At 38.9% G+C, this 25022-nt stretch overlaps 1 protein-coding gene across 1 annotated transcript in view; it reads left to right on the top strand.

Annotated features, from left to right (window-relative positions):
• The first annotated feature begins 467 nt into the window (after positions 1–467).
• Positions 468–25022, top strand: part of LOC107227050 (F-box only protein 43) — a 49185-nt gene continuing 24630 nt past the window's right edge. Inside the window, exon 1 of the mRNA XM_015668081.2 lies at positions 468–3296. Coding sequence (XP_015523567.1) covers positions 2052–3296 — 1245 coding nt within the window. The 5' untranslated portion in view covers positions 468–2051. The remainder of the gene's footprint in view (positions 3297–25022) is intronic.

The following is a 25022-nucleotide window of genomic DNA, read 5'->3' on the forward strand; positions in this document are numbered from 1 at the left end:
AGCATGGAAGTATGAATTAATTGAATGAGGGTAGTTGAGAACTGTTTTCATACAATATCCTCGATATTTTTATAGATCTGGTAATTTGCCTATCCTAGATATCAATCTAACCGACAGCAGGTTAGAGTAAGCTTTTCAAGCACTTATCCTCAAAGTTTGGCGATGCAGTTTGATTAATTGGTCAAGTCGCATCCTTCGCAAAGGTTTTTCGGTGATTTGGTATTCTCGACATCATGTTGAAGATATAATTCAGCTTGACAATTGAAATACTTAGTATCGAACAGTAACAAAAAATCCGAAATATATATAGATGGTACTCCATTTTTCTATCATTTTCCGTCAGGTAAAACGAACCTTAATGAATTCGTAATGAAAATCTCTGGAGAACGATTGACCGCGAAGACAGACATGTCGAATTTGCAGGGTTGGCAACCGTGCGATGCGTTCCCGCCTTTCCCGCCTAGTATACCGCGGCTCTCGCTGGCGGGCGTCCCTGCCGTCCCGCCTCCTTGTCAGGATCTCGCGCGGTTTAGAGAAAGAGAAAGAGTAGTGATCGAATCGCGGAGCAGCGAGGAAGTGTGCCATCACAGCGTGCGTGTTGGCGGGACACGGTGTTGTTCTCAGCCTGCGATAGCGATAATATAAGCGTAGGCGTGCAAACGAGAGGAGAAGAAGAAGACGCGTTACACCAGAAAAGGAAAAAGAATCCAATAACAGAAAACAAATCTCGCCGCCAATGGGATTCGGTTCGGCTGAACCGGCGGGAGAGCAGCTGCACCGCCAGACGGCGTCCTCGCACCCGATTGGCTGAGATCCGGCGGTCGGCCCTCGGTAGGGCAACGGATAAACAGTTTTGAAAGGACTCAACTAGTCGAGTATCTCCACAGTCTCCGAGCAGGACCGGCTGCCCACGGAGCAGCAGCCAGTAACAGCAGCAGCACGCAGCGTGTCGAGCGGTCGGCGTGCGCGTTACGTTTAGTTCCCGGTGTTTTGTTGTGTCGCGCGGTCCTGTGACTGTTATCGTTTCTATCTATTCTTCAAAGAATTGGTTAAGTCGGTACGTTCGCGCAGTGAAAATAGAGGATATTATTCGCGCTCCTTTGGTCATTTACTCGTGATCGTGCATCCGATCAAGTGGTTTTTGTGTGTCTCATGTTGTGTGGTGATGCAGGTTTTCGTTACATCCGATGAACGTGAATGAATAAGGTGCGTGTCAAAAGTTTCTCGCTCAAATACATATCCATTCAAGTCAAAATATTGTAAAACCCACGTGTGTTTGTTGTTACTATTTATCTCCGCGTACCGTGACTCTTGTGTGTGTGTCTTTTCTTCATGTAGTTTCATTGCCGTGACCGATCAGTGCCGTTTATTTACTCGATTGTGTCTCGTGGAGAGAATAAGACTATTGGATACAGAAGCTGCGGCTGGCAGATCGTCGATTGAAGAGGGGCGACCCGGCGTGTTTGTTTACCGTACGTTATCCTTGTCCTTGAGGTTACCAAACAACCTCGGCTCTCATTCGGCCCGATGCATCGCCGGGAAGAAGAGAACGGGAAGTGCACTCCGCTCGGGTCGTCGAATCGGAGGGTAATGAAAGTGGCCGAAAACTAACGTCGGACTCGCTGTCGCCACCGGAGACGCGGTGTTTCAAAAACAAGAAAATTCTTCTACGTCTCTTCGATTACGGAGCCCTTAAATCCCGATTGACGGAATTTGAAGATCAGGTCCGAGATCTCGTTCAGGAAGAAGTACGGGAGGAACCCTATTTTTCTGAGCAGTTCGCAAGCTCATGTGCTTGAGAATCGAAATAAAATCTGATAGATAACGACCTAAACCCTGTCTCTCTGATTCCGTCCCATGACAGATTCAAGTACGCGTCGAAAACTGAAGCCTATACCTTCACCTTCGAAACCGAAATAGACACCAGAAGAATAACTAATACTCGAGATTTCGCTGTTTCTCTTTCCCGCGCGAATCCAAGAACCCCCAACAAATACTCTTATCTCTATTCCCTTTCCCGCGCAAATTCGAAAAACGAAAGACAAACCAAGATGGAGAAAACTGACTCTAAGCCGAGTTCGGATCTCGGCGATACGCCGCATCTGTCCTCGCGCAAGAAGCAGCATCGTTCCTCGATGCTATCGTCAAGTCGAACGAGCATGCGATCGTCCTACGACAACGCTGACAGCGGGTACATAACCCTGAGCTCTCCTCAATCGGCGAGCTTCGGCACGCCGGCGATGACTTCAGCGACCAGGACGACCGGCGGAAATCAGCTGCGATCGAACCCTCGCCGTCGGTACTTGCAGACCCGGAGCTCGGATCCGTGGCCGTCGGATCGCTCGTCGCGTTTCCGGTCCAAGCTAAACTCAACGGAATTGAGTCTGGAGAGCGGTTCGTCGTCGGTTCAAAAAGCGCGGGAAATTCAAATTCAAAATAGTCGAACGGCGGCGGGCGGCTTAAGCCTGACCTCGGAGCTCGAGGACCTTCTGCGGCGGCAGCATCGCGGCAAAAACGGAAAAGACGAAAGACTCTTGACCTCTGTTCCGACAACCCCAGCCTCCACGCTGCAGCTTCTCTCCCCACCCCCCTCGCCTGCTGTCCCTTCGCTGTCGTTCATGGCCTCGGAGCCTGCGGACGATGAGGTGGATGTCGAGATGAGCCTAGTCACTGTGCCCCAAAGCACGCCGCACCACAAACCGACGACGGGGGAGGCTGTTGGTTCGCCGACGACGAGCAGGGAGACCCTTACGTTCACATCGTCGGTCGAGAACCACAAGAAAATGAGCAGGCTCATGATCACCGACCCATCGCTCGCCGAGATCAGGCCCAAGAGGCTAGACTTCAGCCAGAGACCAAAGTTCGTCGGGCCAAGGAGGTCTAGAGCAATTCCGTGCTATACCGGCAGGAGCAGTGTAGATTTTATGAGCGTCTTGGGTGAGGAAAGTGACCACTGGAGGGTCGTCTCAAAGATACTCGCCTTTCTTGACGCCAAGGATCTGTGCGCTGTTAGCATGGTTTCCAAGAGCTGGCGTAGGATATGTGAGCGAGATTCTAGAGCCAGAATGCGCAGGTATCACTACGTCATTCTGAGGCAAAATATCAAAGAAAATCTCAAACTCATTCAGGCCAAGGCTAAGGCCGAGAGCGACGTTCTTGCCAGTCCAAAGAGCCGCTACGCGAGGAAAGGACTTCTCGTCGAGGTCCAGAATCTTCTTCAGGTTCCTAACAATCATCAGACTCCGTCCAGCCCTCCTGTTTCACCGAGCAAAGTCAAGTTTCACTCGTTCCTAAAAGTGAGTCTTTTTTACTATTCCTATTATTTTTTGTATACTTGTATCATTGATTTTACTTCGGTAAAATCAGCAGAGCTGATTAACTGCTGCTCAAACTTTTTCCTCTCTTAAAATCATTTAGCATACCCGATAACACTTGAATTTGAATCACATAGTGGTTTCAAATTATATTTGCTTTACTTGTTTTGTTTTCATAGGTGCTTGTATAAACAAAACTTGATTGTTTTTGAAAAATGAGAAACTCACTAGTTCTATTACACTTATGCTTCAAAAATGCAATATCAACAACTGATCAAGTCAGAATGAGATCAGAAGTTTTGAATTAATATCATTGTATTTTATGCAACGATAATATTAAAGCTTGTTTCGACATGGATTGGCAATCAGCTATATTACCAATCAATTTTATCTCTGTTTGAAGTGCTTGTTAACAATTTTTTTCTATAAATTCCTAAGAAACTGAAGTTAGTAACGTTAACATAGCAAAACACATATGGGAAAAATCACTGTTTAGCATTTTTATAGTGGCTGAAGTAGTCAAGTTTTGCAAATATGTATACATTTTTCCTTATTATAATTTACTGCATCTCAAACATTCCTGAATTTGCCGAACAACAGTTTTATCCAAAACGTGAATCATTACAATATCGTTACCAACTTCAGCTTCATCGACTACTCCTCTTCACAACGTTCTAGCGAAGCAAAGCGTGAAGGATTTTTTAAATATTTCTCATTGGTATTCTCATTAGCACTTTTTAAATTCTGAATTAATACCTTTTATGAATTAATAATATACAAGTTATTTCTTCAGCCAATTGTCTACTTCGTGTCAAAAATTGTATAAGAATACAAGAAGCAATTCACACTGTGCCTGCAGTATTGCAGTCTCCTTGAAAATTGTGAACGGAAACTGTTTATTAAGGAATTAAAAGAAGTAAATGAAATCTGAAACTCTGCTATTGCGATAGTCGATTATAATTGATTTTACTACTTTCTTCTTTCAACCGTTTTATTTCATTCACGTTGACTAAAATGGACCGAATCTTATGATTCCTATAGCAAGTGAAATTTGATTAGAAGATCGTAGGTTTCAAGTAGAAATGAGAGAGTAAACACGACCGCGATTGGTGGTTAAAGAAAAGAAATAACAACAAACAAATATAGTAGTGTAAGCGCAAATTTCATCGCCTGAAACGTGTTTTAAAAGTAATATATCGAATGCTTTTAATATATCGTAAAACTATAAAAAGGCAATTATTTTCTGTTTCCCGTTTTCTCTTCCTCATACAGTTATTATAGTAGCGTGCTTGAATATCTGTAGATATACACACAATAATCTTCCGTTGATTTACATGTATTTCGATTTATCTGATTTTACCGCGAGACGTGTCTTTTTTTTTTTTTTTTTTCCTCTATTTCCCAAAATTTGTTTTGCATTTTTTCTATTCCTTCGCTTTTTGTTTTCGCGTTTTTATTCCCAAGTTTCGCGAATCGCGTGCGCGCGAGTATTAGATTTCACATAATTGGATAATGATTAGCTGTTCGGCTGGCTCGTGAACGAAAGCGGAAAGTATATTACAGCAGCCATACCTTACGCAGATGCTAATCGTCGTAGCAGAGAGCTAGTGTACAGGTATTGTACCTGCACAAGTTTTTGTTGTTAAATCGAGCATCCCAATCCAGAAGAATAATGAAAAAGAGGAAACAAAGACGAAGAAAAAGAACGAAATCAGAATACGCGTACAAATTCCTTCCGAGGCTACCTCCACTCTTTCTTATTCGTCTTCTCTTTCTTCTTCGTCCCGGTATCCGTATTAGTGTAGAAATAAGAAAGCCGTGTATGCATCAGGGAGCAACTCAAGTTAAAAACCACCAATTTACTAAACTAGTTAGATACATGTGTGCCTATTAGAGTGCGTATATCTTGATGATGAAGAACGACGAATAGATCGAGCAGACCAGATACTATCATCGGGTCTTGTATTTAAATTGTAACACGATACTCACTGTATTTTTCAACTAAACGTATGTAGATATATTCACGTCGTGGGTGTATTTATTATATATACTTTAATCTATCATAATCGAAAGACTACGTATTTAATTAAATCAAAATCCAGCTACTAATAAATATTGTGAAATTGGGTACTGCCAAGTTTTCTGCATCATGGTAAGCAGAAATAATACCTATATATTCATTTAATGGGCACACACGCGCGCACACACACATACAGTTTTGCAAATTGTATACAATTATGTACCCTGTAGAGTAATTATTAAATTAGGGTTTAGCAGAAAAAGTAACCGAAAACAGATGTTCGTTGTTGTTTTTTTCTATTTGCCCAACTTTTTTTTTTTTAGTTCTCCTGTTTCATTCTGATCGAGTGTTGATTTATCCCCCCCCCCCCCCCCCCCCGATTCAAGTTTTCTTACTTTCCAAATTCTGAATATAACCTTTTCTTGAAGCTCATTAATCGTAGACGTAGAGTCAAATCAGAATCACACTATACCCAATTTTCATCAGTTTTGTGTGATTGGGAAAATTACGAATATTATTCACTCGCTTTGTTGCTCTTGGAATATATTTTTTTATCCTTGTTTTCTGCTGTACCGGTGATCCCCGGGGATTTCATATCCAACCAAATAACGTTACACTCATCAATTCTCCAGCCCGTTATTGTTATGCTTATTATTAATATACACGTCGACGTATAGAGGTCAGATTTCCGCTAAGCCTTCATTTTATGATATATTTTATATATATATATATATAAAATATATCATAAAATGAAGGCTTAGCGGAAATCTGACCTGATATATATATATAGCCAGCTTTTATGGAATACGGGAAAAATACCAATTTACCTGCCATTCTGATTTCGGGCTATATTATGAGGCGGCATGATCTCTCTCGCTCTCTCTCTCTCTCTCTCTCTCTCTCTCTCTCGCTCTCTCTCTCTCTCTCTCTCTCTCGCTCCTTCTGCTGCTGCGAACACTCGATACCTAAGCGATTCCTAGGAACGCGCAAAATTTAATTGCCTTGTCAGAAACACGACCATCACGAGCGCTTCAGAAATTGGGCAATGAACAGAAAAAAAGAGAAATTTGCCGCCGCTGATTCAAAAATTACGGGTTGTCTTCTTCTTACCTGTACCCATGTAACCTACAACGTATATGTTGTACTATTTTTACAGACGAATTATCGCGATCCACTCGGTAAGGTTTTTTCAATCGTTTAAAAACGGTTTTTCAAAATCTCGTGAAAAAACCATATTTTGAATTGTCCGCTCATGATCGAGATTGAATTTTTGGCAACGTGGACAGATTCTGTGTATTATTAAGTTTGAAGCATTTTTCTTGTACAACTTTTATCCGATATATTACTGCTTCGAACATAAATCAACGAACCACCACAGCAATTCGAAATTGAAATATGTGCAGGTCAAGTCGTTTGGATTCAAAATAATGCTATTTTTGTGTTTATCAACTGTCGCATTTTTTTCCCCCCGTTATTTTTTTCTCGTAATATTTTCAGAAATTCAACCGTTGCGCACAACAATCATATTTACGTTTATTTGACAAATAAAAAGTTATAAAAGTTTTTCAAATATTCCTGATATTTATTCTCATAATAATTAAATAGAATAGGACTTGTTAAGAATTATTTAAAACTGTGAGAAGTATACGTGTGTATAACAGTTCGATAATTTTTATTACAACCGATCGTTTGAACGACAATCTCAACGCCTCACTCACCAGTACGTCTAATCGTCTCGTCATATTAAATACAGCGAGGACTGCAAAAGAGGAAAGAAAACAAGAAACGAGATAATGTCGGTTAGCATCGTTGCGGGAAGATCGTTTTACTTGTGGCTAAGCTGGGGGCTGCCGGACGCGAAGTAATTAACCACCTGACGTCACCCGCTGTCTCATCGCCTCGTTGATCATCTCGACACCGCTGCTGCGCGACGCGGTGGGCGTCGATCGTTTCGTTCAAGAAAGATGAACCGCGACGCGACTTCTCGATGGGTGGGGGGAAAAAAAAAAAAAAAAAAATAGCTATCGAATTTTCAATTTTATCAGAATTTTTAACCGTATTACATTACAAGCAAGTCTAAATATATGTAAAAGTATAGAAAATGAAAATATGGAATCGTTGGTCAGTAATACTGCAGACGATATTTTTATTAAAATTCACACAGTTCGTAATACTGAATTTTTACTTCTTCTTCATTTTATGGATAACACGAACGAAGAATTTTGGAATGTTTTGGTAAAAATTGCAATGTTTTCAGTTTCCATAATTCACTGTGCAAATATAGACAGACATTATTTTTCTTCGTTCCATTATGCTTGAAAAAAAACTTTTAACAAAGGGACGAACTATGCGTAATAAAACAATTTTTTTTTTTCATTTTTTCTGACTGCGGTGATAATGTTGAAATGACAGTATTAAACAGCTGTGTAGTAACCGTTTTTATAGCCTTTTTTTCTCGTCTTTTTGCTTTCAAGTCAGTTTCGTGTGTTTTCTCTTTTACTTTACTTGTTCATACAATTCGCGCCACTTATACTCATTATACTCGGTTCAAAGAGAGAATCGTCACCGGAAGTTGCGAAAATTGTGGTATACATATTGAATCGTCTGATCGACATCTGCAGGCATTTAATTACACGGGAAGTTGACTAGACGATGTGTGTTTATGGCTGTATAATAAAAAAGTATGAAAGCTTAACGTGCCAAATCCAAAAACGTCTGTGATAATAATTTCCGGGTTTTGTTTTGGTTCGAGTATGAATGTAGAAATTTTCAAAACTTCCTTTTCAATCGGGTGATTGTTCAGTAACGGGGCATGAAAAAAAAATTCATTACACACACGTAACAAGAAGAATTTCAAACTAAATCTTGGACGATAATATAAAATTATCATATCGATATTGAGTCATAGTGTAAAAAAGAAAATTTTTCACCACAGTCTTCGTTGTTAGTTTATTCTTCATTTGTATCCCGAAACGTTTTGGTCGATTTTGAAGAATGTTTTTTTTCAATACAGTATGAATTGAAAAAATGAAAATACATCAGAAAAGAAAAAACGTCGATGAAGAAATCGCTCCGCAATTTGATCCCCTTGAAATTATACGTGCCGAATCGCGTTCTAAGCGTCGGTAACTGTGTCGGTCAGATAAGTAATTAAGTGGAACCGCGTATGGGTTACATTGTACGGCATGTGACACTACACGTGGGATACAACCGCACACTGTTCAGAGGTTTCGTTTTCAAGCCTCCCACATCGGTTTACAGTGTATCAAGAATAATTCGCTCGCGGAGTTCTCTTGCCGCAGATTCCGACTCTTGAAGCATTTACCCACGTTACTTTATCGTCTTTGCGATAATTGTTACGCGGAAACAGGAGATTCGAGCGACAAACCTCTCGTGTAGGTACTTGATAATGGAAAATTAAACATTGCGAGGAAAGTTTATGCGAAACATTAACACGGCCAGTGTTACATAGCAAAAATTGCGCAGGGAATTTTATTGGTTCGAAGAATGCTTCGAAATATTAAAGAATAATGTTATCCCCAATTCAAAAGTCTAAGAATTCTTTGCACTGTGAAGGAATGGTGAAAATTTGTCGCTGGTTGAAAGCAAGAAAGAAAACAAAATCTGTATATATGTATATTCGAGTCTCGTAGATGAGCAGAATTTAACTGCTTGTAGAAAAATTCAGCTTGTATTACCAGGATTTTGTTGGCCTGCAGTGAAGAGAATGAAAGAAAAAATTGAAATCAGAAAAGTAAAGTATTCGTTTTCTTCCGGATTTTTGCATCTGCAACTTCGAAATATTAATTTATAATCCGTTGATTTGTTGATACCTGTATACTGACCAGTTACGTGCGCATGCATACGTTTATAAATGTAAAAAACGTAACAATGAAAGAAAAAATCCTACCCCGAAAATCGGCGTCAGAATGCGGTCGGGCAACTTTTATGGATCCCAACGCAAGAACCTGCACGGAGGTTACAGACTATACTTACTCACAGCGCATCAAAGCAGCGCTGGACCTGATACTGATACCGCTGCTGATGCTGCACCACCACTCTTGAGCTACAGGTGCAGAGCGTTCATTGCTTCCTTCGTTTAGCGCGAGGTTGCATGCAGACACCAATAACCCGACACATCAGCTGCATCGTCTGACGTACCTGCAACCTCTGAGAGCCTCTGAAGAAGCGCAATAATATTCCGGTCGTGGTAAAAGATCTGTCCAACGGTCGATAATTTTTCCCACGGCAAAGCTAACGAGTGAGAAGTGCGAGTAAACTTACAAGCACCATCGAAACGTGAATAATTACAGACTAACGATAAGATGAAGCTTTTCCGAGACGGTAGAGACTGGAAATTTTATTGCGCCGTGAATGAGCTAAGCAATTGACAATTTGGACCAGAGAAAAGGACGAAGTATGAGCAATTTATCATCACCCATGATGACATTTAGTGTGTGAAAAGTTAGAAGGGAATTGGCACACTGTCAGCAGAAAATGTGATCAAGTTTGCCAGTTTCGACTAATGTAGAACAATGTTTGTGATCGATTTGGAGAGTTGGGTTCGAATCAAGTGTTCGATTAACAAGCTATAGTCTGTAGAATTTTGCACTGAAGTTTTTAGCCGCTAATTGCGCAAAGTCTGTGATAGATCGTGAGTGAAGGTTTTAATGTACATACATTTGGTTTAGATGATGCATGGACTTATACGCATGTATGAGTATGACTTAGTACGAAGCGTTATTAGTTTACCGTGGAAGGATAAGAGGGAAGGTGAGAGATTAAAGAGAGTGGGGCAGACCACGAACTTGACACCTGGATACCCAACACCATTATATTCCCGTTTGACGCGCCAGTTTTGCTTGGTTCGAGGAACAATTTAGATAAGATAATAAGCGGTCGCTTGTGTACTTTTTCTTCCCTTTGCCACCTAGCATTGTACATACATACATACCTGATGGTTGGTTATAAATAAACCTGGCGAGCAATCAAATCCACTAACACCGCTGGTCTCAGCAATTACCCTAAATGAAGGCAGAGCACAGCGCTGCAAGTGCAGGTTCCATTATGTATTCGTTTCAAAACACGATAAGCGTCGGTGTCAATTAGTAATTAGCTATTATGTGCACAGGTGCGTGTGAAGTGTAGATGCCCGAAGAATTGAATTTGTGTGACATGTGACGTTGGATTGAAACAACATCTTAATTTAGTTAATCACTCGAATGTCACTGTTGAAGTTGATATTGAGACATTCATGGATCATGATGCGGTATAATAAAGTTACTGCTGATACTGAAGTTCGGTTATTTGAGAGCAAGAACTGTTTCGAACTGTTTCCAAACGAAATAACGTTGATGAGTTGAATTTGTTCCTAGTAATGCGGACAGCTCTAAACAACTTTGAATATAATCTGAGCTTAATAAGCTGCAAGATTAATCATTCGATAAGGACTTGCGTGCGATACGTTTGCATGACACTGATCTAATGATCTCTTAGTGTGCTGCAAGTGGAAGCAAGGTGAAGAAGAAGCCGTGAACAGGTCACAGAGATAAGAATCTATGACATGCTTGGAAACGAATGAATGAAAAGACTTCCAGAAAAAGGAACAAGGTGGAATCGGCGGGTCGACTCTGCCTCATACCTGCATAGCGATTGAAGAAGGAAGGAAGGAAGGAAGGACAGACAGGCGGCAGGTGCGCGATCATCATTTCTTCCCTGCCCCTTGAGGCGCGACCTCCTTAAGTGGCCTACAGGTCGAAGAGGCGAAGGTGGGGGAGGAAGAGGAGAAGGACGAGGATGAAGAGAAGGCGAATGAGAAACGGTCCGCGACTTCCTCCTCGACAGTGACTAACCGTAATAAATGGAAAGGGGATCTTCCGGTGCATGTTGTGTGTGTCTACGCCGTCAGCAGCGACGAGGAGGAAGTCAAGACAACCAGTATGCATTCTTTTCCTCTTTCTTCTTCCTGGTCCGGCACCAGTTTTTACCGTGTTTAGTGCCGATCATATCAAAGGAGAAAAAAACGACAGAAACGGTCTAAATTTCACTCTCTCTCTCCCTCGGCACCCTTTTTTTACTTTTTTCGAAAGACTAATGAGCAACGGTCACCGGCAGGTGCAGAGCTGCTTTCAGAGTTCCTGGTCACTTTCCGTCACCGCTGTTTGTTGCTCGTTGATGATCACGGAACCGTGGCTTTCACTTCAGCAACTGTCACAGGAAGTGGCGAAACCGACAGCCAACCCCTGTTACACTCATTTTTGTGCCCGGTAACGAACTGCCCGCCTGAACTCGGGGTAAAAATTTTCTACATTTTAACCGAAACGTTATGATTAAATGACTCTTTTTGACTGATGTGAATAACAGGTCTAAATTAACTGAATAATTTTTTGACATCTTTTTAATCTAGTACCATGCTCGAGTTAATGTATCTTTGAATCGACAAACGATTTGGTTCCACTGAAAGTCAATGACCAAACACTTTTGTCGGATCCGACGAATGGTTGGATGCCTATGTTGAAATTAGTTGGTTAATTCATGTAACCAGATTTTGGACGAGGTTGAAGTTAGTGGCGTTATTGTAACCGTGCACGTTTACAAGTATCGTTATTTTGCAATTTTGGAGTTATCTGGAATTGAGTTTACCGCAATAAAACAAAATTTACTTACATTCTGGAAATTAAACTGCTTCAAAGTTATTCTGAAATTTGATAATCGTGACCCCCCCAATGTTTTGTGAAGTTAACATTGCTATCTTCAAACTTGTGATTTTGGTTGATTGGAAGAAAAACAATGCCACAGTGTATAAAACATGAAAAATCGCGTCCATATTTTTGTTAATCAAAATGCAGGATAAACAAATATCCGGTGATTCGTATTATTGTAATTTCCGTTGAACGTGCACAGCGTCTTAATTGATGAATCGTTTTACCTTTCTCTCTTCATTCTTTCTCCGTTCCTCCCGAATGGCTGACGTATTTTTTCGTGTCAGTCGTCCAACGGCTAGGGTAAGATATTTACATACGACGTTCCCGCATTTAGGATAGAGCGAGTACCTAGGCGGCGTCTGGAAGGAGGAAGAGGAAAAGGAGGATGAGGTAGAAGAGAGCATCATTGTGTGAATACTGAAGAAACGAGTTGAGCGAGAGAAGAGCGAGATCTCTGACAAAGCTTACAAGGATTAAAAAGAACGAGAGGATAAAGGAAAGCAAAGAAACCTCTGCACATCCTTTTTCCTAGAAAAAATTATACATCGTTCATTCGTCTGCCAGCGTTGTCTCTTTTTCTTTCTCCTCCTTATATGCGCGATATATACGAAAGACAGTCAAACCGATGTTAACAACGAATGTTTGACAACGTGTTTGAATTTTTAAAACTCTCTCTTTCTCCCTTCTTCTCATCAACTCTGCCTCTGTCCGTCTCTTTTCCTCGTTATCTCTGTTCCATCACGAACCGTCAGTGCACACACACTCTGTATTCAACGCGTTTGTTTCTATCCCCATTTACGATGTATACGCACAGTTATGCTTAGGTATATGTAAAAGATCTACGTTTACGTTCACATCATAATCGTTGAAAAATAATTGAGAATTTGGGGGAGAAAAAAAACCATGACCAGCTTAAACTTTTAATTGTCATACTTATTTCTCCTAAATCCCAATCGAACATGTCCATAAATTTTTACTATCTTAAACAATGGACAAACATTTGATATTTTGGAAATTTTATTCAACGATTTACAATTGTTTCGTCATAAACTAAGCGAAATATTATTGGTACAAGTATTATGTATTATTATGATTCGTAAATTATTTACATCGGTATGATAAGAATAAAGGTTTGGCGTCTTTAGAACATAATTTTGGGAGTACGTTGTTTGTTTTAACGTTAAACCGTACATCGAGTTATTTGGAATATTACAGCTCGTAACGCTAGTGCAGCAAAGGCTGAGTGAAAAAACTAGATGAAGAACAAACTGTAAAGGAAGTTTGATATAATTGAGAGTAGTTTAAAACTGTAATAAAAATGTAACAAATGAATGAAAGTTGGGTTAGATTCGGAGTAATTTCACGCCGGAATATAAAGCATCGATCTAAAAAAAAAAGTTACGACGATTTCCCGGTTGATTTACGAGAGCATTGCTATCGATGTGCGCTCGGTGATAAGAAATCTGAAGGAAAAAAAAGTACTAAAATAAAATACGTTTGTGTAGAAATTTATCTTGATGCGCGCAGGACCGGCAGCGTCTATCTGTCTGTCTGGCTGTCTCTGTTCCTGACTGACGGTCAGTTGCTATGCCACCATCGTCAGTTATCCCTGATTTGTTCCCCGTGCATACGAGCTGCCGTTTGTACATAACCGTCACACAGAGCCACGTACGTACATATTTTCGACGGTAAAAATGTGCGTGTAGATTAGGGGCTGCTCCGCGCGGCTCAGCTGCTATCACAATCTACTTGCCACACCGGAAGTCATCCTTTTTTCCCCCCTATCTTCCTCCTTTGGTATATATGCGTTACTCGGTTATCAATCCATCCAGCGTCTCGACACTCCGTCGTCTTCGGCTTAGCGGCTTAGCGCCCTTTTTAATAGAGTGCTTCAGACTGCCAGATCGTCGGATCGATCATGAGATCGTGTCTATGCGCGAAGACTACGCGCAGCGACACCTAGCGGCTCGATCGTGTCAATTCCGATGTACGTATAGAGTTGATTGAAAGGTTTCGATTTTTGTGATTAATTGGATGTAATTTACAATTAATTTTCTAATAAATTTCTAATAAATTTTTTGCCTTCTCAATTGTGCGACAATGGGATATATTTTTTTTCCGGTTTCCGTGTTTTTCATTCCGAAACTAGACAGAAAACTCATCTGAATTTCAATTTACGTTAAATAAGTCGGCTTTTGAACACCGATAACAATCAACCAAAGTAGATATTTTTGCATGTTAATAAATAACGGCACCCATGCGTACTTTCGAATTTTAAAACCCGCACCAAATATCAAAGAATTTTATGATTTTAGGAGAGGCTGAGTATTGTTTGTATTTTTTAAATTACCCCGGCTCAGCCCTTTCTAAAATCATAAAATTCTTTCAAGTCTGCAGATCTTCTTCAAATGTTTTTACCAACCCATCGTAAAATGAACTTTGCTCATCCCCATCTTGAGTCCGTAATTTAGCAAAAATTTCTCAACTGAACCTAAGAGCCTGAAGCGGACAACGGGCAATTAGACCCCTCTTCAAAGAACTACGAAGCTGACCTAACCTAAACAAATTGAACTTGTGAGGCGGGCAAAGTAACTCGGGTGCGTCCCAAAATTACTTTTCGCAATTGAGATTGATCGGCAATGAAACTAAAGATGAATGGCGAAACAATATGGCGCAGAAAACTGAAGTGTCGGTAAATGGTCATTTTAGATAAATCATACGGGTATGAAGATACAGAAAACTTTATGCAAATTACGAGTTTTCATTTTCGATGCGCAGATTTGATGTAGCGTGATAAATAAAAAAAGAGGTTTCTTGAAATTAAATACGGCGGTTCATTTCCTGCCGCCAGATGTCAGAGCGTCACATTATTTTCTTTCGTAATTTTGTGGGAATATAAGAAATTTTCAAGCTTGTTAGCAATTTGGCATAGTAGAAAGGATCGCTAAAAATACCGTTGGCTAATTTCGGAATGCCGAAAATATGACTACAGAGTCAAACAGGCGCTTTGGGCGCCTCCCGTTGAAAGTTAGGTTAGGTTGGCACGCAACGCGTAACGCTGACTGCGATGGGCGCCGTCTCGTTCGGTGGGTCGCCGTATATCAGACGGCAACTTTGAGACTTAGTTACAACGTGACGTTAATATGCCTACTAAAATTATCGCTACTTAGTTGTGGCCCACGCATCGTCCGGCTATTCGGCGATCGCGGATATTCTTACGTATTATAATTCAGTTTCGTTGGGTACTAGTTAGGTATAATTCAAGGCAGGGAAATTGATACACACTGCAAAAGTAATAGTAATAAAGCTGGCCATAGAAGCGGCTCGTACTATCGAGCTATAAGCATTAACACCAATAATAGCGCCATAATAACACACAAGCTTAACGTCGTTAAATGTCGAAGAAATTTTTATTTCTTCAGGTTTTTTTTCCGCAACGTTTCTACGAATCTTGCGGCACGCAGGATTCCAGATTTCTAACACGGCCTCGAAAACAGGACGACGCTTACATTTCTCTACTTCTGTTCCAATAGGCCTACCGGTTAGCTATAAACTATGTATGTATATAACGCTTATGTAAAATATAAATTATTCCAACCATTCATCGTATTAACAATCTTCTTCCTGCGGAGTTTAAATTCGCATAAATGTTAATCTAACTAAACATCGAAGAAAATCGCGATTTAAAAATTTTTTAAATAGATATCGGCGATTGCGGATATAAAATGATTATAATTTATTGACATTATCGCTCAAATTCGATACATGTGTGTTTAAGAAATGGGTGACAAGTTAGAAGACAAAATCACAAACAATTAAAACAAACTAACATACAGAATAGTTATGCAATGCAATAACCGAAAAAAATTGAGAACAAAAGAAACCGGAGTAGTTTACTGATCGTTAAGTGGTGCTGACGTTGAACAGTAAAATGTTGAATGTATACTTGTTTATAGAAGTTTCTCGAAATAATGCGAGTACAAAATTTTTAAAGAAAAGTGAAATCTGCAGATCAAATACCAGAACAATATGAAGATACGCAGGTTTTGTGTTGCTGTATTAACTGTACATTATTTCTGCTCGTTGCTGCCATAACCTCGAAATTCATCGACATTCGCGGTCGTAATTATACCCACTTTTACTGTCCGTACCATGTTACTGTTTGCTGATACCATGCAATAGGTAAAACGAATAGTAACATTCTGTTCGTGATTCCATATTCATTTCATAAATACGTTCGAAATCAGTTCAAGAGACGATTGAAACGAGACACCGGCTGCAGAGCCACCAAACGGTGAAAACTTCGAGTAAACCTTGTCATTGAAAGAAGTTTTGAGAAAATGATTGAAAACGATGACAATGATGATGATGATAATTTTCGAAACGAGATAGAAAAACATCCGAGACACACGCAACTGATATCGGAGGCCATGCGTTGCATCGCAAAACGTACATAACAGCCGAATCGTACGTTCAATTCTGAACAAAAACTCATTAATACATTATAATATTTTGCAAAAATATGTCTGTGTTTTTTTTTGTTTCTCAGGATTGCAATGTAGAATACGGCCCTTACGCTCTTTTTGCATCGCGATACGTAGCCTCGGATAATAGCCGAAATAGAAGACATATAACACGGCTGATAAGGACTGGCTATAACATCCCCCGAAGGGTACATGATAACTCATTACTAAAAAAGTGTGCGCACTTCGCGCACCGAGGTCCTAAAAAGGACCTGGAGGGCGATTCTTGGAGAACGACGCCGAGAAAATAAGGAACAAGCGGCAACCTGCGCCTGTAAAAGAAGGGGCCGTTAGCTCCCCCCCCAGCAGGCAGACAGCCAGGATACATGTGAATAACGCGTCGTGGCGTGCCGAGGGAACGAACTTACCTTCTTACCTCTCGGTGGTTTGTCCCTAACTCTGCTGCTCCGCAGGTTGGGCATCAGGCCCTCTTTCAGCCCCCCCCCCCACCTCCTCGCTGCCCCTCCATTTTTTTTTCTCCGTCTGCAACGGGCAGCGCGAGAGAGAGAGAGAGAGAGAGAGAGAGAGAGAGTGAGAGAGAGAGAGGGGGGGGGGGGGGGCTGAAACGCTTCGGGGATGAAAGAATGCCTATAGAACAGCTGCCTCCCCCCGTTTTTCCAGTCTTAGAGGTTTGCTTAAGAATCCCTTAGCCGAGATAGTAACCCGAGACTGGAACTCGGTCCTTCCCTTCTTCACATACATCGCTTCATCGTCGTCGTCGTCATCATCATCATCCCGCATCTCTTACCCCGCGTTTATATACTCGGTCCTTTCGTACGTGTGTATAATGTTATACATATGTATGCGGTGTGTGCGGAGGATAGAGAGAAAGAGAGAGAGAGAGAGAGAGAGAGATATCAGATTAACGGAGTATTGAAGAGAGGGAGACCAAAGGGAAAAAGGAAAGATAAAGGGGTGGAGGTGATGCCTACGTATACTAATGAAACGACTGGGAACCGAAGTTCAGCGGTCCAGCAACTTTTCTCTAATATTGAGCATGGAAAACACGCAACAGTAGAACCTCGATATCTTTTCGCCGACTGGGCTGTGCTGATTTTTTCTTTTTCGTTCATTTGTTTTGTTTTCTCTTTACCGTTATCGGAAAAGTGGTTTCAACAACAATTCGAGTTATTAGATGAAATCATTTTTTTTTTTTATCAGTTTTTTTTTCAAATTTTACAAATGACTATAGTCTAATAGCAAAAACGATAATTAATTTAGTATTTTTACGTTACAACTCATTTTAATGTGACAATTTTCTCCTAGTACATTACGGAGTGACAATACCGACGGCTAAATTGATTATTCATGTTTGACGGATTTTTGAAACTCCGTTTTACGCTGCTTGTGTATATGATTTGCTTCGTTTCGTGTTCGGATGAAGGTTCTACTGTATCTTTCGTGCAGCATAAAGCAGCAGATAAAGAAAGAGGAGTGCTATGTTGTGTAGGAATCGTTGCAGCTGCTGCTGCTTCCATGCTGCTGTTGCGTTCATCGACGACGATACACGGTGCGTGTGTTTTTTTCATGAAAGTTTTTCGTCCATCGTTGTTTACTTTTTATTCGTAAGCCTCGTGCAATATCAACCTGTCCCCCACGCTGAGCTGCGTATCATTTGTCGCGCTAATCCCGTCTCATTGCGCTCGCATAATTTCAAATTTGAAACAACGAAATTCGTAACTTGAAAAATATTTACTTGCGAATATTCTTGCTTTTCCTCGTGATAATATTGGGAAACAAGTCGGTGAGCAAATTGTCATGAAAATTTTTCAGATCTGATAAAAATCATCGCCTTGATTCATTGGATCATCGATTATAATAGGTTTTTAACAATATTATTTAATTGCCAGAAAAATTCAGGTTTGCAAAAATAAAAAAGAAAAAAGGAGCTTGTCTATATTATCGAATATACTTAAATGTGAAGGGGTGAAAAAAGTTTTCATGACAAAAATTTTGATTGAAAGTTACGAGAAGTTTATCGTATCCTTATACATACAGGTATAAAAGTTTTTCTGTAAGGAAACGTGCTGAGCAGTGTTTTGTAACACATGTGTATGTTTATACAAGTTTTTTTTTTTTTTCTTGTCACGCGACGATACATGATCCTATACAATTTTTAAGCTCGGTTGTATATTCGTTTTATTGAATCCCGATACAATTGTCAATAATCTTTGAACATCCCGGTAGCTGCAAAATAAACAATTTATGTATCCACGTAATCTGATGTATTAGTAAATCTTGTTCAAAAGATTGCTAAATTAATGAATAATATAAAATGGGTCATTGTAACGAAGCTGAAGTTAGTAACGTTTCCGCAACGAAACATCGGGGAAAAATTCATTGTCGTTCAATTTTACAATAACTTTCAATGAGTTGGCTTCTCAAATTATGAACGTGTTTTGTTTATTGCGGTTTACTAAATATCAGACAATCCCTGAAGGTGTGAAGTAACGATTTTTCCTAAACACGCACCGTTACCATAATATTACTAACTCCAGCCTCATTTATTGTTATCCAATCATACGGCGATTTGCTGCTGATATACAGTGAGCGACAAAAGTTTCGTATATATAGTGTACGAATACTCTTGTTCTTGCCTTCGTATTAGCTACGCAACATAAGATAACAAGTCCGATTCTATATGTTTCTTTACGTTATTGTCCAGGCATAAAATAAAACAGCAGACGTTTGAATAAATTAATTAATTAGAAAAATTATTCCTTATTTTACTTCAAATTTATCTACCGTACGAATACTTTTTTGCCGCCCACTGTATGCGTTAATACATACATACGTGTGTATATATAGGTATATATATATATATATATAATATACCTACTATGAAACCACGTGAAGATACACATCATTTAAATACAGCATGAGAAAAAAAAACGTGGGCGGAAAGACTGGTTTTTAAATTTCAATCATCAGCTCGCCAGTTCGTTCTCTGCAGTAAATTCCTTTTGATTTTTTTTTTTTTTTGTTTGTTTTTCAGCACCCATCAGTCGAGAAAAATGGCGGCTTATAGGCAGGTCACAAATATCGATACAATACGCATTGTACACGATTTATACTATTGACGTTGCACATATTACGCCGCGCGATAGAATAGAATAAAAAAAAATATCTATATAAAGGAGAAAGGGCAAAAATATGAATAAATTATCGTAACTGAAGATTTGTAGAACAAAAAAGTAGCACCTTCGTCTCCTCGACGTTCGATCTCATAACAATTTGATACGTATTGAATACATTTACGTACTTATACACGTACGATGATGTATACATAATCTTTTAAACGGTATGTATATAATCATCAATCAATTATATGCCACGTTATACACACGTTTGTACACGCAAATTCAGCGAGGAAGATTCTTCTTTACTTTTTTTTTTTTCTTTCTTTTTTCTTCTGCCGAATTGAAATGCAAGATTCTTTCATCTCTCTCTTTCTCTTTTCTACTTTTCGCCAAGCTTCAAGGCTACTCGTGTAAAGGCAATCATGACCTTCCTTATGAGCGGTGCTTGAACACGTAGTCATCGAGTATGTTTACCAACAGTCATTATCATTATTACACCCATCGTATATCTACTATATGTTTATATTACATAATACTCAGCACGTTTCTTCGCTTTTGTATGAATATTATGTGTACAAATTTGATTTGTCACTCGTACAATCCTAAAAGTGTTTTTATGCCTGTGCAACAACAAGATGTAATTATTATTTTAAAACTCTGTAATGTAATATACATGAGATTTATCCACACTCAAAATTTAACCACTCGAAGAATTACGACATTTTTTACATGGAATAATATGAAAAAAGTTTAGTAATTTAACTTATGTTTCACCGGATCCTTATATTGTTAGTAAAATAAATTTTCATAAGATTTTATTGGATTTAAATTCGATTTCGTTGACCCGATTTTCATAATCTTTGAAATGTTATACTCATTCCGAGACCACTTGACGATTGCTAAAATCTCTTATTTTTTACATCGATGACACGTATATCTGCTTGTCGAAGTCGAGGAATTTCGAGTCAACGATATACGTGAGAATATATTATAGGTATACATGATGTACTGTATACAGTTTATGAAACGAATCAAAAATTGAAATAATGTATAAATTTTCGCTCCCTCCTTTGCGGCTGATGACTTGTGAGTATTAAGCGGATAATACGACTTGATGCATGAACATGTTTATTTCATGGCGAGGAATAAAAGAAGTTGTACATTAACTCTTACTAATCCAACACTTGGACCAACATTTCTCACAGTTTTTCAAGTTGAAAATCGTTTTTGTCGGCATCCTCGTAAATTGAAGCTCAATCATCAGTATTGCATTATGTGTTTCACAAAATATCTTGTTATAGAGTTGCGAAACACGGATTAGCATTTTTTATTGGATCATTGACGAATCGATGTTTTCGAATGGCCTGTTTTTAGAAAAGTTGCATAATCGATACCCTTCGTATTAACCGGGTTTTCGAGTACATAATCCATCGCTCGTAAATTTCAATGAATTCGAGACTACACCAATCAAAAGTATTGAGCATCGGATCAATTGGTATTTTCACCTAAACTGTCTTTCTAATAGCCGAAATAACCGGTACTTCATAAATGAACCTGCTTTTCGATTTGAGACCGTCTAAAATCATACTTTTTTTTTTTTTTACTCTCTCCAAAGAAAATGAAAACACTTATAGAAATTAGAGTTAGAGGGCTGTGTTATTTATAGTCAACTTGCTCTAAGAGTTTTCACTTTCTTTAAAAAGAAACTCTTAAAAATAGGTATGTTGTTCAAGCTGTGCTACAAAATTCTCGACATTCCGTTAGAATTTTCCCCAACTTTTAAATTCACCGATGATGTATAATATGTATTTCACTGAACAGGTTTATCAAAAAAAAAAAAACTATCAATTTTATGCCAATTCTTTTTCATCGAGTGACTTTTGGCGTTCAACACCACGGAAGTCTGTATTAAGCATCCCTTGAAAAATTTACGAACGCCATGAATGATAATATCAAAAAACTGACGAGCATCTATTGAATCGGCAGAATGAATTACGTAGCCAAGAATCACGATGTACCTACGAGATGTAGGCATGCATGGCATACTTTAGCGGCCGTAGGTTGTTGGAGAGGATAGAGAGAGGAGAGAGAGAGATAGAAAGAAAGAGAGACGCGGAGAGAGAGAGAGAAAGAGGTGAACTAGTGAACAGCTGACACTGATAGACCAGCTGATTGCTGTTTTAACCGATGTTAGCCAAGGCCGCCGCGAACGCGGTTGGCGTTCGAATATTGAAACGAGTTTATATTTTTATCGTTTGCTGTTCCCTCGCCGAGATTGCTTGCCGCCTGTTGCATGCGCGGGAATTGAGAATTTGGGCGGGAAAATCGTTGAACCATCAAAGTTCTTGGTATTTGTTTTTACAATATTCGGAATCGTTTTTTATATACACTGCAAAAATTTGTAGACGATTCTTCAGATGCTATTATTCAATTTTCGTAAAACCATTGTCTCTTTTTTAATCACACATGTTTGATCTCAAAACTGGTATTAAATCGTTCATACGTATTGTTTCTAACATCATCTTTGAACGAAAATGTTTTAAAATAATATTTTTACTACATTTTTCGAGTGAATGTTAAAATGTAGGTACAGAATAATGCTGTTGGGAAATGTGAAGAATTTTGAATTTTGATTCTGCGATCAAACCTCGATTAATCGAAATTCGAAAGTGCGTACATCGATTTCCTGCTTTATTTACACTTGGAAAACGACACTCTTGCGACACTCGTTACCTGGTATTATGTACATAACATAAACCAGATAGCAATCTACGTATTTTGAAACCACCTCGTTCTAGGCATCCATCACCTGCTTTACCGTGAATAATTGAGCTCCGGCGACCTCACCTGCTCTCGGTAATCGGACAACCCAGAACCAGAACCAGAACCAGAACCAGGTTTATACCGAGTAGGTTGCAGTGCTTAACCTAACCTAACCCTGACCTATAACTATAATCCGCGAAAACTGGTATTCTACCTTCTAATTTTCGACGACATTTATATTCTTTCAGTCAGGACGACGGTTAACACAAAAGCTATAAAAACTAGGCTGTGGCGTTACAGATTATTTTTCGTTGTTTTTTGTTTTTTTTCCTGTAGCTGTTATTATTTTTAGGGCTAAGTGAGCTGGTAATTACCGGATAGTTTCGCCAACTTTTACAAACTCGAAAATGCTGCGAACGTACATTTTTCGGCTTCAAATCCTTGAATATTATAATAAAGGCTGTGTTACTATGAATAACATTAAAGTAAAAACGAAAATTTATGGAAGATTTACAGAAGAAGAAGGGAGAAAAAAAATATATTATAAATATCAATATAAATTTTTTGATATTGACTTACAAATTATTGTGAATAAATTTAGACTAAATTTTCAACTTGCATATAGAAATTCTACTTCTTACGTATTTTTACGCATTACTTGTGTACGTGCTGAAAATTATCCGACTGTAACTGACGATGAAATATCTTAAAATACCTTCGATTCTTTTCCTAAATTAATATTTAGGTATTTTTAATGCGAGTATTTTTTTTATTCGACTGAATACTACGTTTAAATTACTTTTTGCCTTTGTTTTCTTGTATGAAACATAAAAAACTACAATTCGATGTCGTCATTATCATCATTGGTGTCGTAATTTAATTTAGTTTGAGATTGTCAGCACACTGCTTGTGATTCAGAAGATTCTGAGGAAGCCAAAATAATAAAAAAATGTTGTACCGTAAGATCGTTGTTATTTTCCGTTATTACGACTCGACGAATATTATATTACACATGTAGACTCAACCGAGGCTCTCGCTTCAAATAAGTTTTAAGCACATAGTGTACTGAATACGTTGAAATTTTTACGCGTTCCGCTTTTGCGTTCGGTAATTTTTGCATATTATTTCACAATAAAAATTCTCACGGTTTATTGAACCAACGAAATTGTGTTATTGATTTTTAGAATTCACATTTTAGAGCGTTAAAAAAAAGATACAGTTCGATATCCTTTTTTTTTTCTTCAATACAGAATTGAATCCATTTTACAAAATTTGTCCGACATTTTTTTCACAAAGTCATTATTTGACATATTGTTGAAATCATACATAGAATATTTTCTTGTAGATGTTGTTCAAGCCGCGAACTTTAGCGCGAACGGATAAATAAATTATTTATGTATGAAATTCGTGTGTTCGACGGTTCGTCGTCACGTGGATAAGAGAAGGTAAGGGAGAAGAGAGAGAAGTTGCGTTATTTTCGCACGCAATCATCCTCGGTTTATTTTATCGACCATCATCTCGTTTCCGGAAGCTTACCGGTTTCTTATACATACATATATGTATATAATGTTTGTCGGCTCGCATAGCAACGCTGTTAAATCGCCAGCTCAGACCCGCGCGACCACACGATGATGATCTGCATATGATGCCGAGACTTTCTACACGTCACTGTTCATGTGTGTGCGAATATAAACCTGCGGCCTGCAAAAAGAGAGACAAAGAGAAAAAACGAGAAAAAAATAGGATGTCGAAACGCACGGACAACGACTTTCCAGAATAAGTAAAACAAAGCAGAGAAGAGTAAAAAAATTTCATACTTGTCGGATTATGATCTGTAATCAGTGAAATCAAAAAAGATTTTTTGTTAATCTAGAATTTGCAATTTTGTTTACACTTCATTGAATACTGCTGCGGGAAAAGTATCGGGAAATAATTTAAGACAGAAAAACGCGAATTTGCTGGATCTGTGCGTTTTGTTTTTATTTCCTTTCTACATGTGGCATATGGATATAATTTCTTACAGAACATTTTTATTCCAATTCGACAATATTTGTAAATCGAAACGTATTTTGATAGTTTTTTTTTTTTCTTGTTTCTCATGCGATCTGAAAAAATCGAAATTGAAGTAATCGGAGAACTCGGTATGCCTCTTACATACGAAAAAAAAACCTCTCACCCAGAAATGTCAATTTTTGTAAATAACTCGAGATTAGCATGATCGATTTTGGTAAAAATTTGACCAGATCTACAACAGGAAGATCCGCGTCATTTTGCGCCCTCAGTCATAAAAATCCGTTGATTCTATCTAGAGACATTGTCGGACACAAAATTGACGGCATACTCAACAAACATAAGAGAAGAGAAGTTATCCGGTCAGGTGTCACTTGAATCTACTCATAAAAATAAAGAAGCAGAGAAACAAAAACGAAACCATTCCACGGTCGAACGACGATTCGTCATCCTAGTTACACAAACGCTCGCTTAGTATTAGAGATACTTACTTATAACTTACAATTAGTACGTTGGACCAACGGACTCTGTGTACAGTTGCATACATTCATTGCGATGTTTACTTTCGTTGACAGACCACTCTGGCCAACCACTCGTGACGGCGCGCG

The sequence above is a fragment of the Neodiprion lecontei genome, chromosome 5 (genome assembly GCF_021901455.1).
Source record: "Neodiprion lecontei isolate iyNeoLeco1 chromosome 5, iyNeoLeco1.1, whole genome shotgun sequence".
In the NCBI taxonomy this organism is placed as follows: domain Eukaryota; kingdom Metazoa; phylum Arthropoda; class Insecta; order Hymenoptera; family Diprionidae; genus Neodiprion; species Neodiprion lecontei.